General features: G+C 32.7%; 3 protein-coding genes and 1 pseudogene across 3 annotated transcripts; 2 read left to right on the top strand and 2 right to left on the bottom strand.

The window, feature by feature from the left end:
- Positions 1-192: 192 nt before the first annotated feature.
- Positions 193-1,095, bottom strand: LOC107472701 (glycine-rich RNA-binding protein GRP1A-like; annotated as a pseudogene).
- A 718-nt stretch (positions 1,096-1,813) lies between these two features.
- Positions 1,814-2,877, top strand: LOC107472710 (uncharacterized). The gene is made up of 2 exons (XM_016092223.1): positions 1,814-2,426; positions 2,504-2,877. Exons 1-2 carry the CDS (start codon positions 1,814-1,816, stop codon positions 2,875-2,877), a joined length of 987 nt encoding a protein of 328 aa, XP_015947709.1.
- Positions 2,878-6,860: 3,983 nt separating this feature from the next.
- On the top strand, positions 6,861-12,223 carry LOC107495474 (uncharacterized). Its single transcript, XM_052253481.1, has 9 exons — positions 6,861-7,269; positions 7,829-8,548; positions 9,557-9,652; positions 9,731-9,814; positions 10,172-10,406; positions 10,487-10,647; positions 11,046-11,324; positions 11,405-11,585; positions 11,728-12,223. The coding sequence occupies exons 1-8, from the start codon at positions 6,946-6,948 to the stop codon at positions 11,453-11,455; spliced, it is 1,950 nt and encodes a 649-aa protein (XP_052109441.1). The 5' UTR covers positions 6,861-6,945; the 3' UTR covers positions 11,456-11,585; positions 11,728-12,223.
- A 1,347-nt stretch (positions 12,224-13,570) lies between these two features.
- LOC107495681 (chaperonin-like RbcX protein 2, chloroplastic) lies at positions 13,571-18,383 on the bottom strand. The gene is made up of 5 exons (XM_016116878.3): positions 17,789-18,383; positions 16,769-16,860; positions 14,784-14,841; positions 14,174-14,239; positions 13,571-13,900 (listed from the first exon to the last, which is right to left on the bottom strand). Exons 1-5 carry the CDS (start codon positions 18,077-18,079, stop codon positions 13,778-13,780), a joined length of 630 nt encoding a protein of 209 aa, XP_015972364.1. The 5' UTR covers positions 18,080-18,383; the 3' UTR covers positions 13,571-13,777.

Below are 18,383 nucleotides of genomic sequence, written 5' to 3'. Positions count from 1 at the left end.
GAATAATATAGAATAACCATGTAAAGATATGAATACAGTAATTGATTTGGATGATTAATCTATCAATTCTGGAAGAGGAAGTGATAACGTCATAAAGGAGCAACCAAATGAAGAGGAATCAAAAGTTCTAGAACAAGAGCAACCTAACTATTTAAACTTGCTTTGAGTAGATGGTCAACCAGGATCTTGCCGTCACATAGGCTGCATAGGTACGGAACATTGAAACAAGGATAGAAACACAAAATTATATTTATGTAAAGGCTTTGTCTTAAGTGGGAAAAGTATATTCAATTCTTGATGATCTTAAAAGAAAAAATTATAAATAAATTACATAAATGTCCTTATCTTCTTTCTTTTTTTCCATCTTCCTCTTCTTCTCACATTTTTTTTTCCGTAACCACCGCTGTCACCATCGTTTCTGTTGTATCCACCTTCATGACGGTCCCACCTCTGTATCCACCACCACCGCCCTGGTGGCTAAATCCGCCACCACCATATCCACCGCCGCCTCCGCTTCTGAAGCCACCTCCGCCACCTTCACGGAATTGAGTCTCGTTGACGGTGATGTTACGAGCCTCGTTGACAGTGATGTTACGAACGTCAAGGCTGGAACCGTTCATGTCATCAATCGCATTCCTCATGGCTTGCTCAGAAGCAAAGGTCACAAATCTGAAACCTCTGGATCTTTCAATTTCGCGATCGTTGATGACTTGAACACAACCACGAGAATTCACATCAGATCTGAGTAAGAACAAAGATAATTAACAGATTCGAGAACCGAATAGAAACTGATCGATCTTCGCCTTTGAATCAAAGATGAAGAAGGAACGTACCTATTGGCGGATAATAAGAATCATAATAGTAACAAAAGTAACACAGAGATCAAGTAATGGAAAACAGATCAGAGAGATCCTAGCGGTAACAAATCCAAATCCGAATTGGTGTTCAGATCCCGATCGATGAAGCCTGCAATAAACGGACCTTTGATTCAACGATTTCTCCGTAGGCAGAGAAGGCTTTCTCTAGAGCTTCGTTATCAGTAGCCCATGCAAGCCCACCAACGAAGCACCAGAACTCAACATCTGCGGCAGCCATTGAAATATCTAGATAACGACGACGGCGGCTCGGTGATGGCAAGACGCGAATGAACGACGGTGAGGACGGTGCACGCAGAAGCAGTCCGAGAAGATGACAACGACGACGACTCCTCGTGGCGGCTCTTCATGGTGGCTGTGCTCCTCCTTTCAGCGACGTCACCGGCAAGAGGGGGTGATGGAAAAAAGATGAAAAGAAAGGACAAAAATGTAATTTTAAAATAGAAGTATTTATAACAATATTTAAACATATATATAATTATTATATTATTAATAAAAATTTTAAATCTGAGCCATTGATTCAAAAATTTAATGGTCATGATTTATAGAGAATCTTGGACCATAAAGGTTTTGAAAATACTTTTCCACTGAAGAAAGCTCCTTATGTGAGACAGAAATAAAGATATTATATTCAAAACGCAGGTAACAAAACGCAGGTAACATGCTGACTCAGCACGCAACCCACGTGTTGAACACTTGTCAAAATCTGGAACAACACGCAAGTTCCGTGTTGACCACGTGTCAGTCATCCGTCAACACGCATGATGCGTGATTCCAACGTGGCAGCAACACACATGTTGCGTGTTGCCACGTGGTGGACGTTGGTTGGACGGTCTCGCAACACGTTGCCTGCGAAGAGAGTCTTCCGTCTATAAAAGCAATGCTCGTAAGCATGTTGCTTCATTCTGAGAGAAGTATTTTCCTCCAAGGTCGGTACGATGGAGGGGACTAACAACATAGTGGTTTACCACAGCGGTGAGGTCGTACGAAATATGTATGAGGGTGTGAGTTTTGCATGTGAGAATATATTTTTGTTAGTGGTTTCGTGCACTATAACGTTCGTAGAACTACAATACGGGCTCTGTCAAAGCATAGCGGCTGATATTGTGAAGAGGGTGACCAACATTCTCTACACGAGTCTGGTTGTCGTATTTGGCGGCTTGATGCAATCAGAAGTTATGCCAATCATCGACGAAACAAGTATTCAGCGAATGTGTCGTATTCACCAGCAAACTCAGGTGCAACACCCGAGGATTGAGTTATATGTTGAGTTTGAGCATATTGTTACAGATGAAGTTCAACATGACCCAGATGTACAAGATGATAGATGTGAGGCGTACTTGGAATTGAGCAATGATAGCGATGAAGAGTTCAAAGCTACGTACGAAGCCGGTGATGAGGACAATGATGGCGATGTGGTAGGTGAGGCAGTGGCAGAAACTTTAGTGGTTCCAGCAGTAGTTAGTCAACCGATGGGCATTCCACCCTTTATTCATAGTTTGGATCTTGACGCCATGCATGCACTGGAGTTTTCCGATCATGCAAACATAGGTACGTGAGCAGTGAATAATATGTTTACTTGATTTTGTTTTAGCGGATCAATGAACGACAAATATATTTTCTTATAGGTGTCGCTGATCTTGAGGATGGGAAGTTTAGGATCGGAATGGAATACGGTTCAAGAAAATCAGTCATTGCGGCAATTCGGAGTTACACTATCTCCAGAGGAGTCGATTACCTTGTTTATGAATCCGAGCCACAGACGTTCCATGCAAAGTGCAAGAATTACGGACGTGGGTGCGACTGGCTTATCCAAGCCAGCTTGATACAGAAGAAAGCCTGTTGGGAGATTCAAAGATACAACGAGAGGCACACGTGTTCCATGGGAACGATCTTACAGGATCACTCGAAGTTAGACTCGGACATGATTGCTGAGGCTATGAAGCCATTGGTTGAGTCTGACCCATCCATAAAGGTCAAATCTATAATTGCAGAGGTTTAGGAAAGATTCAACTACACTATTAGTTACCGGAAGGCTTGACTGGCAAAGCAGAAGTCGATAGCCAAGGTTTTTAGTGGATGGGAAGAATTTTACCAAACTTTGCCATTGTGGTTCTTGGCGATGGTTCAGAAGATGCCTGTTTCACAAGTTCAAGAAACTGCTCACTTGGGGTTCGCTGTCGAAAATCGCGAGACTCTGGATGACCAAGTTATCGGTCCAACTAGTCACAACCTCTCCGTCGATCAGTAGGCCGAATAAGTGTAACACGTCCTCCAGTGTCACTGTAACCTCACCCACTGACATCACAAAAGTATGTGTCTCCGGCCGCCACCTTTTCACAAAAGCAGCTAGCATCGCGGAATTCTCTCTGATCACTCCAACTCTCGAGAGCTGATAGAACCCGGTGGTTTGTAAGACTTCCTCAACCGTTGGATGCCACGTTTCTGGTTGGTCAAGCTTACGGGGCAAAAAATTTCTATTAGCCTGATAAAGTTCAATAAAAAATATTAATTTAATAAATAACAAAAAATTAAATTAATAATTTTTTATTATTTACATTACGCCATTCTCTTAATTAAATCATAAAATAAAATAACAAAAATATTAAACACAAAATAACATACAATAGCCAGTTTTATTAATTTATTTTACTAAACAATGAACCATACATAACGAAAGAAATAATAATAATAACAACTAGATTCAAATTAATAAATTAGATAAATTAATAAATTTGTGTTAAAAATAATAATAACAAAAGCAATAATAATAATGAAAGCAATAAGAATAACAAAATTTGTTAAAAATATATAATAAATTTGTTATCAATTTAAATTTATTATCTTATATTCTTGTTTAGCTAAGATTTATATTTAAGATGTAATATTTTATTATTCAATTAATTATATATTCTATCAAAAAATATAGAAACAAAACTATATCATAATCATACAAACTATTAAACTAATATGAATCAAGTAAATACTAATAAATTAATACAAAATAATAAACTTATATAATTAGGATACCCAGATGATTGATAACATGATTTTCAAGAGACGTATAATCACGTACCATTATAAATATATTAATCTAATTCTCAATTTTAAAATTAATTTAAAACATTCCTAAACCCCAAACCCCACCACTCCTTTGTCACTCTCAAAGAAAACAATGAAAACTATCACAACTCCACCACCATTTTATAATACATCCGCTGCCAACCCCCAACGTCCAACATTAATAGCTGCTGTTCCTGGTGCAGGGCCTCCCTCTTACGACACGACACGTGGATTGCGTACTGCACAGGATGCTGACACGTGGACGGCTGAGACTAATACGCAGCTTGCGTGCTACATGGATATTGGACACATGGCTGGACTAGGCTTATACGCAGCCTGCGTGTTGAGTTGGCATTGCACGTTACGTTTGCATTTTTGGTGGACACGTCAACACGTTACCTGCGTGTTGATCAACACATTATCTATGTCTTAGATTCCTTTTTTGACAAATCCATAATTCTATAAAATACCTCAAACAACTATATTCAAATAAAACACCACTCATTTTTCTATATGTAAAATAATTTCTGTCCAAAGAAATTGACTAGTATATTTTGTATTTGTTTTGATAAAAAAGACATAAAAATATTAATAAAAAATATATTTTATTTTTTATTTTTTTAATTATTTTATTAATTTTGTTAATTATATTTTTTATTATTTTTTTGCTTTCTAAATTTTTTAAATAATAAAAATAAAAATAAATTAATTTTTTATAATTTATTCTAATTTATTATTAAACAAAATAATAAAAACACTAAATTTTGTGTCTTTTTATCGGTTATATCTCGTTTTCCGTTATCTTGCATTGTTTTATCTATTCTTGGAACTAAACATAGCCATAAAGCTTACAAATAAGCCAGATAACTCAAGATATTATTAGGGAATAAAATGGAAGATAAGGGTGATAAACTAAATATTTCTTTTAACAAGAAATATATGAAGAGAGGTGGTCGAACCCAACTACTTTCAGAACCATAGTGAAATTGATGAGCCAAAAAGCCCTTTAAAAATAAGTGATGATGTGGTGAATCCTAATGTAACTTAAGTGATAGAGAAATATGAAGAACATGATCTAAACTGCCATCCAAATGAAGCAGTCTAATTATGAAAAGGAAAATATGTGGTTGCTTTAAGAATAAGGAAGCGATAAATCACGTATTTAAGTTCTGTTGAGGTAATTTGCCTTTTTTGTCAAAGTAAAGTAGAAACAGTAAATCATGTATTCTTCTTTTATCAAAACCCTGGGTATATGTGAATCAAAACCATGGGTGAGATACAGAATTGATAGTATATGTTCTTGACTTCGCTTACTTGCTCTTGATAGCGTTGCTGAAGGGGTAGTAAGTATAACTTGTGGCTATATGTGGATTAATTCTATCTTAGAACCTAGAAAGTATAGTTCTATTTTGTCAAGAACCTTTAGAAATTGAGATCTTATTTTATGCTTATTAGTTGTGGTATTAGAATGTATTTAGTTATGGGTAAAAATGAGGATCTTGTTCTATGCTCTTGAGACATGGTAGTTGTGGTGTTGGAATGTACATGGTTATATATGTTTTTTTTAAGTACATAGTTATATATGGTTGATCTTTTGTATAAGGTGTTTATTTAACCATTGATTTATAAATTTTATAGTTCAATGTGTGAAAACAGAGTCGAATTTTTTTGTTTGAAAGCAAACACAACGTACTAAAAGATGGAAGAGTCTTAAAGTGATGGAACTTTGTAAAATTTGTTCATGAATCAATTTATATGAAGTTGATGTTTATCAATTTGATGAATATCAAATGGAAGACTCGTAAAGCATTATGGCATGGTGATTTATATACCACTTGTATGATAAAATTTCTAGTCAAGGAATAATGTTACATTTTGGTCAACTTAAAAGATGATATAAGTTTTGGCATATAAAAGCTTCATTTTGGTTAAATCATATGATTACTAAACATACAACTTGATAAGTGTAGAAAAAACAAGTTAATAAGATATGATTTGGATAAATAAGCTAGTTAAGTTATAATTTTTTATTTGATTAAAATTGGATGAGTTAGCTTAGTTTAAATTTTTGATTTGGTCAAAAAACAAATTATTAACTAATTATGTATTAAAAATAAGTTGTAGATGATGATAAAATTAAATTGATATTTATCAACTTGATAAAGTTATACAAAATGATAAGTTAATAAGATTAAATTCATATTATCAACTTGATAAAGATTGAATAAGTAGTAATTTATTTATTTCTCGTATTACTACTTTGAACAAACTATATATAGGTGGTTAATATAATTTATTAATACATGTCAATTTTTAGATAGAATTAACGAGTGAAAATAATATGAGCGAAAATTAGTAAAATTTTTTATATATCTAATTCTGTTACATAAATTTCTATAATATGTAATAAAATATTATAGATTGTTTTATGTCTTTTTAGACATTCTAATTTTACAACTTAATCATATTATTTCTATTATTATTGCATAAACTATTTAGTTCAATTTTATTTATTTTTATCTGTAAATTATAATTGTGTTATTTTGTCTCATTAATTCTCATAACCTAACACAATGTAATTTGTAAGAATTCCCTTAATAATATTTTATATTTTATAACGAAAAAACAAATAATTAATTCTTTTGTCCCGATTAATAATGAAAAATAGAATTCTAACTAATTGGAATTAAAAAAAAAAAAACAGAAGTAGAAAATTCTAACTTCTAACTTTAACTAACGTGCTTCAAACATTATGCTGCGAGCCTGCGACCACTGAAATGTCCCCCCTCAATCCATTGTTTGTTTCTTTGTATCATATGGATTATGGAAAATGGAAAATAATAAATATACATTTTGTTTTTGTTTTCTGATAACATATTAATATATATATAGAAAAAATAAAAAATAATAAACCTCTCTCTCTCTCTGCTGTCGAAAGCGCAGAGCCACCACTTCCAACTCCTCCCCCGTGCATGAGCTTCCGCCACCGACCTCCGCCACAGCTTCCATGCCAACTGCATCCGCTTCCTCGTCCGATCACATTCTAGACCGCCTGGCCTCCTCCGATGGAGAGGTGAAGCTTAAGGCCGTCAGAGAGGTGAAGAACCAGATCATCGGAAACCGCACCAAGAAGCTCTCGTACATCAAGCTCGGTGCAGTCCCCGCCGTCACCGCTGCCATCGCCGACGCCGACTCCGATGACAGCCTTATCGTCCAGTCCGCCGCAGCGCTTGGCAGCTTCGCCTGCGGCGTCGACGCCGGCGTCCGCGCTGTCCTCGACGCCGGAGCTTTTCCTCATTTGATCAGGCTCCTCTCCGCTTCGGATGTGAAGGTCAATTCCGATGATCGGAACGGTTATTTTTTCAATTTTATTTTTATTTTTATTTTTATTCATGAATTGGATTGTTTCATCCGCAATTTGTTCGATCACTATATTTCGTTTCATTCCAATTTTTCAGTCATTTAAGCTCTCTGCCAGAATTACTTATTTAAATTGCAATTTCCTTTTCTGGAGTCAATTATGATTTTGGGAATGTAATTAATGCTTCCTAATTCTTCTTGAGTGGTAGAATATATTTTTGGAATTATTTCTCTATTGTGACTGTTTTTCTCTTCCTAATTGTGTGGAGTTGGGCTTTAAAAGCTTGTTATTTGTCACTATCATTTTGTTAGTATATTCTCGGATCAATTAAATGCTTGTTAGTGTTGCCACAGTGAAAATTTGTCTTTCTTGGTTAGGGGATGGTAGTTTAGAGTGACAACGGAAAGGGAGTGAAAATGGAAGGCAATTAAGTGATTCCAGTGCTTTGGGTTGAAAGATAAAAACAGGAAATGCTTGTGGCTTATTGATTGTTGATTTTCTCTTAATAGCCTTTTCCCTCCTGTTTCAGGTTGTAGATGCTGCTGCCAGATCTTTACGAATGATTTATCAATCAAAACTAGCTCCGAAGTATGAATTTTTTAAAGAGGAGAACATTGACTTTCTTCGTTCACTGTTGAAGAGTGAGAATGAAAATCTTACCGTACTTGGTGCAGGCATTGTTATTCATTCTTGTGAGACAAATGATGAACAAAATAAATTATGTTGTGCTGGCATTTTGGAGAAGCTTATTAGCCTTCTTGATGGCTCTCTGAGTCAACGAGACGCTAGTTTAGAGTCCTTAGCTGCAATCATTAAAAACGACCCAGAAGTTATCTCAAAGTTTGTTGACCTTCATAGTGGAAGAGCATTAAGTTCTGTAATTGAATTAACTAAGGACAGATTTCCTCGGACAAGGTTATTAGCTTGCTTGTGTTTGATTTGTGTAAAGAATTCTTCTTCCTGCTATCTCCAAGACATAGGAACCAAAACCAAATTAGTGTACATTTTGCTCGAGCTCCTTGATGACTCTGGTCAAGTAGGAGATGAAGCTTCTTTTGCTTTCTCAAGTTTGATTGCAGATAAAGAAGATATGCATAAGTTAGCATTTGAGGCAAATGCTATTGATAAGTTCTGCAGTACCTTGCAAAAGCATCCTTTACCTCCAAAGCGCCTTGAAGGTGTATTTCTGGCCTTGGGTAATCTTTGCTCAAAATTAGAGTGTTGCAGGTCAAGTTTTATTTCATTGCAGGTAAGTTGTTTCATTGACACTATTAAGAAAATCTCTTATATTCATTGCTAGTCCCCATTTCCTTTTCTTGCAATTTTTTGTTATCTGCACACATGCATAAATGCCTTTGCTGCTGCAAAAGCAAAACTTTAGTTACAATGCTTCTGCTAGCAGTTTCCATAGGAACTTGTTTGTCATGTTACTGGTTTGTTCAGAATAATGGGGTCAGAAGCAAATTATTTTTCCAGAAAATGATGTTATTTTTCCTTTATGCACTCCTTTTCCCATGGCATCATTTCATCTTGGAATATGTCACTGTGATATCTATATTTTGTATGTAAGGTGATTAAGATATCTCTATCTTTTTCATTTTTGGTGCCATGCATTTTCATCCATGTATATATTTTTTATTTGGGTGACTTTTCATCCATGTATATGTGTACTGCATTTTTTTTCCCAGAACTATTTTTGTACAATGGAAATCATTTTTAAATTTAATTAGCTCATATTATTTTCGTTTTAGCAATAATTGCTTAGGTTATGTATATTAGAGTTTAGATATAAAGTGGTAGTAGTTGTTGTTGTTTTTAGTTTCTATGTTTTTTACTTCTTTTTTTAAATTTTTGTTTAAAAAATATTTCTGGCATTGTTGCTGCCTTGCTGGTAAAGACTAGAGAAACTTTTACCCCATTGAGTTAACTACCTTGCAACCATTTTTGGCAAAAATACAGTGAAGTCTAACATAAAGATTGGATCTTTTGCATCTTTTAGACAAACTGATGAATTTAATTATTTAGAAGTGATAGTGAGTCTGTATACTTATACTGTTGACGTAATATTTTATACCATCCCAAGCTCCCATCTATTTTCTACTAGAACCAATTTTGACGTTTCTTCTCAGGCCATAATAGATGAAGTTATAATGCAGCTTTCACTAGTTAACTGTTTATTCATATATTAAGTACACATTTTTAATCATCTTTTTCTTTCTTTTTCATTTTTATTTTTTTAAAACAAATCTGAATATAGGTATTGGATCTAGTAGTCGATGCCTTAACCCATGATGACACCATTGTACGTGCTGCAGCTTGTGTTTGCTTAAGAAGTGTCTCTCGTTCAATCAAGGTCTGTAAATGAGATAACATTTGGTACTTGAAGTCTTTTATGCTATGTAAAGCTCAAGTCTCATAAAATTTTATTCAGACTCTGAGTGCAGGTCATTTTTTGACTGAAAAGGCTGCCATTTCTCTATTTCAGCTTCTCTCTGATCATTCTACTAATGTCCAGGTATCCTGTTGTATCTATAATGTTTGTTTTTGTATCTAGGTTAAACTGAATGTTCATCTATTGCTCATTAATCAATATGTGACAGTGTATGCTGTTCTGATGATAATTCAGGTGTTATTTTATTTTGGTTTTAAGTATGTCAAATACACATTGTATATGTTATCCTGTGACAGTATGACCTATTATTAACCATAAATAGGCGTTTGCCTTTAATTAGACTCAAGGTGTCATGTTCTTTTTCACAATCCCTGTTCTTTGAAGAGAAAAATTGTTCTCATTTCCCATAACAAAACACATATAGCCTCATTAATGTTGTTTAAGCCCATCAAGGTGGAACATTTCCTTTCTTATCTCCAGGTTGCAGCCCTTGGTGTCATCAGTAACATAGCGATTGGCTTTTCATTGCATAAGTCAGTATTCATGCAATATGGAGGCATTAAAGAGCTTGTGCAATTGACAAAGTCTATGGATTCATCTCTAAGGCTAAATGCTATATGGGCCTTGAGGAACATGGTATTCCACGCAGATAAAATATGCAAGGAAGTAATTTTTGTGGAATTGACAGCATCAGCAATCGCTAGCCTTATCTGTGGTATTGACACTCAAGGTCTTCTTTTTCTGATTAATTCATATCGACCGAGTAAGTTGTCCTTGATTATGTGTATTCTGCAGATCCTGAGCCTTCTGTTCAAGAACAAACTATGGGCCTTGTCCGCAATTTTGTTCACGGATGTATATACTCTGTTGAATATGCTTTTGCTGAAGATGGTATCATACTAGATGCTATTTTAAGGCAATTACAAAAATCTTCAAAAGTTGAAATTGGTATACAGGTTGGAGTATCTTTTGTACCTAATTATTTTTGTATAGAGTAGAAGATGTAAATTTCCAGATTCTCTTAATATCACTGTGTAGCAATCCACTTAATGGGATAAGGCTGTTTTTGTTATACTGATATCATTATACTGTAATATTTCAAATATTTTATATCTATACCTTAAGGATTGGGGTTGTGGTCAATTTAGTTACTAGCTTGTTATCTGTAATTTGTCATTCTTTCCTAAATGGCATTGTCATTTAATGTCAATACTGTTACAGAATAACACATCAATATGATAACTAAGCACAACAAAGAATTTCTATTTATTAAAACAACAGGTATGGACTAATTTTATTGAATGGTTCTTCTCCTTTAAGCTGATTATTATGTCTTGGTTCTTTTTCCTTGTAGGGGATGTATGTATTCGTCAATATTGCTAGCGGAAATGAGTTTCATAAGGAATCTGTAATGCAGCTACTTTTTCCTCAAGCAGAGAATGAGTCTCACTCTTTTTTCAACCAGTTTCTGCAGAGCAATAACTGGCATTTACGCTCAGCTTCTATTTGGGTTATAGTTAATCTCACTCTTCCTGAAAGTCCCGATGCATTTGGTCGAATTATGATTTTGCGTAGGCTTGGCATAGTTTCTCAAATACAGAGGATGGTCAATGATTTTCACATGGATGTGAAGGTTCTTTTATTCTTCATCCCAAACTAAATTCGTTTTACACTTTTGTTAAGTATTATGTTAATTTTCTTCTATTGCTGCAGCTTCGTGCGAGACATGCACTTGGGCAGATTATTACTTTTGGTGATAGCTAAATCTAATCAAATCCTTGGATACAATCCCTTTGGCACAGGCAAAGATGGGAGATTTCAGTAGAAATTGTTTTCTTTTGTATTCACATCTTATGTATGTTGCATCCTGCATTCAAAATCAGCTTTCAATATGGTATGCTAATTTTTTTCAGCAGATGATGTTTAATAGGGCACTCTGTTTACTGATTATGGGTGTCCTGAGAAGTTTCCTTAGAAGATAGTAGTTTTCTATTATGTCATATATCTGATTGCTTCTTTAATGTTTCCCTTTCCAGGTGTATCAAGTTGCATTAGTTTTTCTTTTTTAACCAGTCAGAGCAGTGTGAAAGCTTTCTGATTCCATAAGCACTCCTGATCAGGTTACTTTCAGAATCTCATTTTCTTAACTGCACACAATATTATGTGCTACTTTTTGTAAATCAGAGGATCAATGTAGATTTACAGGCTTAGTGTTGTAAGATATGAGTAGTAAATGTATAGTTTAGAACTCAGCTTCAACTTCATTCTGGTTTAGGCATACTGACAATTAAGGGAATACTGTATATGTAAGCACCATATAAAGGGTAGGGGTTGGGATATTTCTGGCAGTGATGGATGCCTTGTAAACTTCTGTCTTTCTGATTCTTAAATTATTTGAGCTCTGATCCAAAAGCTGGAAAAGCCCTGAGCCCACTTGGTTTCAACAATGCTTCTTAGTTGTTTCTCATGAATGCTATATTCCAAATAATTTGTTAGGCAATGTTTTGAGAAAGGAAGCATAGTCTTTTTTTATGTTTTATTTTTTTTATCAAAATTCTTGGTCAATTTAAATAGAAACGGTTATAAACATATTTGGGAGGACGATCATGACTGATACTGGTGGTGATTGTGGTGAAGAGCCTACTGAAGGGATAAATACATGTAGGGTAAGTATTTTAGTTATTGTGCTATGTTATTCTTCTAAGCTATTCTTGATAATTAGGACATATTGCTCATATTCTCTTATAAACTATAAGACTTTTCATGTCTTTCTGTAAATAAATTTCCACTATTTCTATGTTATACATATCTTGATCAACTGCAATCACGTACATAAAAATTATTGATTAGAAAACCGTTCATTCAGTTTCTGTCTTGCTTTGCATTGATCTTGTACACTTTACACCAATTAGAACAGAGACTTAATTTAGTTTCTGTCTCCCAGTTTGAATCTCTCAGTCTCATTCTCTCTTCTAAACGTAGCCATAAATACTTAAATCTAGCTTCCTGAGGTTGAAAAGAAAATTTATGTGACGTTTAGGTAAAAATGGAATTGTATAAGGTGTACGTTTCTTATTAATATTCAATCCATAGACCGGGCTCAATGTGGAAAGCTTCCATATTGATAATGGATTATTTTACATGAAAATTTGTTTCAACAATTTCATGTGAAGAGAAGTTCAGAAGAATAAATAAAGTTGAAATTAATTTAGATATTTTGGCACATATATAATATTTTAGTTCCTTATTGTGAAGAATGTTAGGCAAGCCCAGAGATTTTTCTGAGATTTTGGCACATACAATTTGCTTTATATGAGAGATTTTTTTCACTTTGTATTTTTAATTTTAGTTAATGGCATGCTGAAATGACATGGTTGTTTAATTATCAGCATCTGTGGTAGAAGCACATCACATTAGATTGTTCAGTTTGATTCTATTTTTTTTTATCTCTACATTGGTTTTAGTTTTATAATTATGTCATTCCTAGTGTAAAAAATATTAGAATTAACTGAAGATTTTTTTACAAATTGAAAATATTCATAATTAAAAATCTAATTAGATGTTTGACCGCATGTATTTTGAGAGAAATATTCTGTTAATTTTTATTTTTTGATATAAAAATAATTTAATTATAAAATTAAAAAAGTGTAAAAATTCAATTGAAAAAAAAATATAAGAATTTAATTGAAAATTTGGTAAAACTATAAGAACCGACCGAATAATTAAACCTAAAATAATCTAACATAATCGGATGCTGAAGGTGGCGTATGATCCGGAAATGGCTGCAATGTTTTGATTTTTTTTTGTTTGATGAATCATTTGCAAACACTCTTCACAAAATGCATATATTTTTAAGCCATTCGTAAATCCTCCTCAAAGTGTCTAAGTAATGGTTTGCATATTAAAATGCATATATATTTATATATACACAATTTACAGAACGTATAACTCCAATAATCCTATTCTGCGAAAATAATGTAACGGTCACATTTGGTATTAAAACAATAGTTATACCTAGGCTAATAAAGAAGCTTAAAAGTTAAAACAGAAATGAAAACTGAAGACTGAGATAATAAAAAAAGGTTATCAGCCAATCTTTTCTGTGTTTGAGTCATCTGAGGGCCATATTACTGTCTCCATGAGCCGTTCCCTCATCAACTCTAGATTTTCATCAGAGATTTCTTGATATATCTCGGCATGATTACATTTCTGCATATACCATCAAGGTAGATAAATTTCATAAATATAATTTCATCAATCCATATTCCATAACTTAAAGATTGCCAAAAGAAACTCTCAATCTCATCCCTGACAAAAAAGTTGGAGGATAAAGTTGCTGTCGCTAAGATTTTAAAATGAAAACTTGTTCCTCCCCATTTGAAAAAGATTACTTTATTGTTTTTGTGCCAAGGATGAAATTGATATTTTACTCCATTTTTAATATGTTTATGAATGTTTGGGAGTATTTTTTTATTCCATTACCTTGACCCATTTACCATAGAGGTGAAGCCTAGTAACCATCACTCTTTCAGCAAGATCTTGTTGCTCCTATCAATTGTGACAAAACGATATAAGGCATCATTTACAATTTATTGTAACGTGAAATATTTCATGCAAATCATATGTAGACATGGTGGTAGGAATCAACGAAGTTGTAGAGAGTCAGATCCTTGAGTATGAAATACATGATATAATTGCTAAAGAAATTATTAGCTCATTTTTATTGTCAATGTTTTCGGTATCAAGAGAAGAGCATATAATGTTTTAATCATGTTATACGTATATAAAAAATTAATTATTAAATCAGTTTTTATATAAAATATGTATTAAAATATATATTAGAAGTATATAAAATAATATATGTATTATATACAAATACATGAAACTATTTTGGTAATTGATTTTTACATGGCCTTTTTAATAACTTTTAGAAGAATATTTTGAGCAAAAGAAGATTAAAAAATCTTTTATATAATACATGGTACATTTTCATTTTTAATATACTTGGAATCTAAACACAAAAGCCACTAATCAATCACATAAATTTTTATTAATTCTCTACGAATGAAATGCTATGGATGCTGAAAAGTACCTTTCCGAGGATTCGAATAAAACGTTTTCCATCTCCCGGTTTGTTCGATGCAACAAAACTGCCAATATAGAAATTTTCAGTTAGCATGGCGATTAGTGTATGACTTTATAAATCAATTAAACGTTGTATGTATTATCTTCTCATAACTTCAATAGAGTATGTAATTTTGTCCACTTTGCTCTTGCTATACCAATCAACTTGTAACTACACATCCACAACCACCTTTTACAATTTCTATAACATTCATTTCATCATTCTAAAGTTGGCCAATTATATGCTTCTATCACTTTAATATCAAATTTTTGTGAACTTATCTTTTATAGCAAATAAAATTTATATTTAAAAATATTTATTCTTTTAAATTAAATATTAATTATTTACTTATTTTTGGTGATTAGACACTAAACTTTTAGGTACCATAATAAATACCTCTAAAGTTTTATTAGATTTATGATTTATGGTTTTTTTTTTGTCACGATTTTCACAAAAGGATGACCGTAGACTAAATTATTATCACGATTTTAAAGTAGGGTGACTATAGATATTTATGGTCACGTAAAACCGTGACTATAGATTAGGCTATGGTCATGGTATAAAATAAGGGTGATCATAGAATAAGCTATAGTCACAATTTTACAAAAGAGTAGTTATGGTTACGTTAAAACCGTGACCATACCGTGATCATAGATTAGGCTATGGTCACAGTTTTAATAAAGGAGTGACTATAGAGTAACCTATGATCACAATAAAAGAACCTGGCCTAAAGTGCCAGAATCTGATCACTGCAACCGTGACCATAAGTCTATAACCACGACAGAATAGGCCACGGTGAAAATATTGTGACAATAGACTTATAATCACCCTTTTCACTAATTATGGTCACGATTTTTTTACCATGACCATAGACCTTTTTAAAAAGTCAATACAAATATAAAATAGTTTTTATCTATTAAAAAATTTTAAAAAATAAAACTACTTAATTAGATGTGACATTGACACTACTGAATTATATTTTGTAAATTATAAAACTCATCTCTTTTACTCCTAGTAAGGCTAGTATAAACATGATAAATCAAACTATCAAATAGATATCATGTAACTTGAGGTTGAGGGAATATCAGTCTAATTTACCATTATTTAAATTGACACAAAAGACAGGTGCAATGAAATTTTAGCTGACTTGAACTATATTTAGCAGTGTAATGGATCTAATTATGAGATAGTTTTTATTGAGTTAGCAGGTTCAAGTTCAATAATCATACCGAACACTGCTTAATTGATCAGGTCACCTACTAGCGGTACAAAATTAATCATTGCTAACAATTTGTATACATAATAGATTAGTATGTATGATAAATTTCTATTAAGGGTATCATCAATAATAACTAGGAGGCATCAAAGTTTTGGTTGAAATAATCGATCGACTAAACCCTAAACCCTTCAAATTTGCGGATTTTCATTATTTTAGTTTTTTAAATCCAAAATTTATTGTATTGGTCCTCAAGATTCAGTTTTAAATATCATATTAGTTTTTAAACTTTTTTTAGCATTGAGTTAGCAAACGAAATGCTGAACTTATTCTAATTTACCACCTTAAATATAGTGCTAAACGGTATTGTCTCATTTTAATGTTTAAACAAGATAAAACGAAAATACGTACAAAAAAAAATTTATATATGTGCAAACTATTTTATTTTTTTTTATTTTTCAAAATAATCTCATTTATGTCTTATTTAAACGTTAAAACGAACAAACATTATTTATTCTTGTATCTATTGTGACAAAGCAAGTTTGACATTCCGTTATTTAGACTCAGAGTATTAGAAAAGGTCCCAAGACTAATATAGTATTTAGAACTGAATCTCAAGATCAGTAAATTTTAAATTTGAAAAATAAAAATAAAAAAAAACGTGAATCTCACAGACCAGGCCACTACAGGATTAGTCTGAAATAATCTATGTATGAACAATAAAAATTGAACTTACTTGTAGAACCAGGTATATTGAGGGGGGTTCATCTCATACAACTGCTGAAGAACTGTTCTCACAGCCTTATACGTGAAATAGTTGAGCATTTGCTGTGTCCAAAAAAAATGTAACTATCAATTAGATCACAAACAACATTTCGTTTATTTAATTCAACTTTTTGAGTTGTTTAATTTTAATTTCTGTGCTACCATTAAGTCATTAACTACTCATTTGGTGTCAACATGCTCTGCCTACTCACTACAAAATCATTCATGTATGCTTCTCTCTATCGCTTAATGTTTCAAAATTTAATTTTTATGTACTATTAATATAAAAGTTTTACTTAGAAAATTAGTTGTTTATTTTCATGAGTAAAAATAATTAATTTTCAAAGACATTAATTAAAATATCATCAGAGCACATGAAAAATTTAATTTGATCATCGTGTTACACTATAACTACATTAAAATTAGAGTAATTTACGTAAATAAATTATTTACCCTTTAAATTTATGCAACTGCATTGTTTTAAATATGAAGACACAAATACATTATTTTATATATCTATAGAAACCGCTATAGCCAACTGCGAATTACATGTAAATAGAAGCTGTCGTAGTTTCTATTTATTGATGCTTGGCCAGCAGTAATTGTTTATGTGTGTGGGGAAGTGCACATAAACCGTTGGAAGTAGTAACAGATTATGTGTTTTCGTAAACCGCTACTGGCATGTAATTGCGTAAATTTAAAGGAGAAACGATTTATTTATGTAAATTGCCCTCAAAATTAAATTTAACTTTTTAACCCAAAAAAATTTTAACAAATAAAACTAAGAAAAAACAGTAAATTATATTACAATATTAAATAAATTTCTACTTGAATAAAGTGAGTTTTCAAAAAAGTATCAAAATAGTATTTAAAAAATAAAATACTAATTTGATTATCAGATGGAACAACAACAATAATGTAAGTAAATAAATAAAATTTAAACTCTTAATTAATTTAAACACAAAATAAATAATTTGTATATGTTAATTACCGTTTTAACATCATCAAAAGTTTCCTCATATTGACCACCAAGCTCGTTGAGAATGTTGAATCTCCTATAATGGTTTCGCTGCTGCTTCTTGCAACTTCTTCTACTAAGACATAGCCTCCACTCTCTCATTGGATCAATGAAGGAGCTTCTCAACTCCATAACATTATTATTGCTTCCACCACCATTCTTTAGACTCACACTTGTTGCATGTGCATGATGATCCACACACAAACACGGACCTGTGTGTGATTCCATCACTGACGAACCCACCACAGATAAAGCACCCATCATCTTAATTAATAACACTACTTTTGCCAAATCAAAGATATTGATATTATTATTAATGTAGAGTTTCAAAGAGAATTGGAGATATGTAATAAGTATAGCAAGGAAAATAAAGAACACAAATTGAAGGGTAATATAATAGTTGGGTGTTCCAAGGAACTTGGGAAAATTTAGAGAAGTTGTATAGTCAAAGACGCATGTAGTTGTTGAATGAAGGTTGAAGAGGAAAAAGAGAGAAAGAAAGAAAGAAAGGAATTGGCTTTTGGGTGCAAGATAGGAAGGTGGGTGGATTTTTTGAAGGGTGTGTGTG

The sequence above is a fragment of the Arachis duranensis genome, chromosome 1 (genome assembly GCF_000817695.3).
Source record: "Arachis duranensis cultivar V14167 chromosome 1, aradu.V14167.gnm2.J7QH, whole genome shotgun sequence".
NCBI classification, from domain to species: domain Eukaryota; kingdom Viridiplantae; phylum Streptophyta; class Magnoliopsida; order Fabales; family Fabaceae; genus Arachis; species Arachis duranensis.
Note: the sequence above shows the minus strand (reverse complement) of the source record. Positions and strands in the feature narration are given on the sequence as shown.

Coding starts and splice junctions, on each gene's coding strand:
- LOC107472710 (XM_016092223.1), top strand. CDS start 1,814: ATGGAGGGGACTAACAACATAGTGGTTTACCACAGCGGTGAGGTCGTA. Junction 2,427..2,503: donor TTCCGATCATGCAAACATAG/GTACGTGAGCAG, acceptor ATTTTCTTATAG/GTGTCGCTGATCTTGAGGAT.
- LOC107495474 (XM_052253481.1), top strand. CDS start 6,946: ATGCCAACTGCATCCGCTTCCTCGTCCGATCACATTCTAGACCGCCTG. Junction 9,815..10,171: donor ATCATTCTACTAATGTCCAG/GTATCCTGTTGT, acceptor TCTTATCTCCAG/GTTGCAGCCCTTGGTGTCAT. Junction 10,648..11,045: donor AAGTTGAAATTGGTATACAG/GTTGGAGTATCT, acceptor TTTTCCTTGTAG/GGGATGTATGTATTCGTCAA.
- LOC107495681 (XM_016116878.3), bottom strand. CDS start 18,079: ATGATGGGTGCTTTATCTGTGGTGGGTTCGTCAGTGATGGAATCACAC. Junction 16,861..17,788: donor CTTTTGATGATGTTAAAACG/GTAATTAACATA, acceptor TTTTGGACACAG/CAAATGCTCAACTATTTCAC. Junction 14,240..14,783: donor TTATTCGAATCCTCGGAAAG/GTACTTTTCAGC, acceptor CACAATTGATAG/GAGCAACAAGATCTTGCTGA.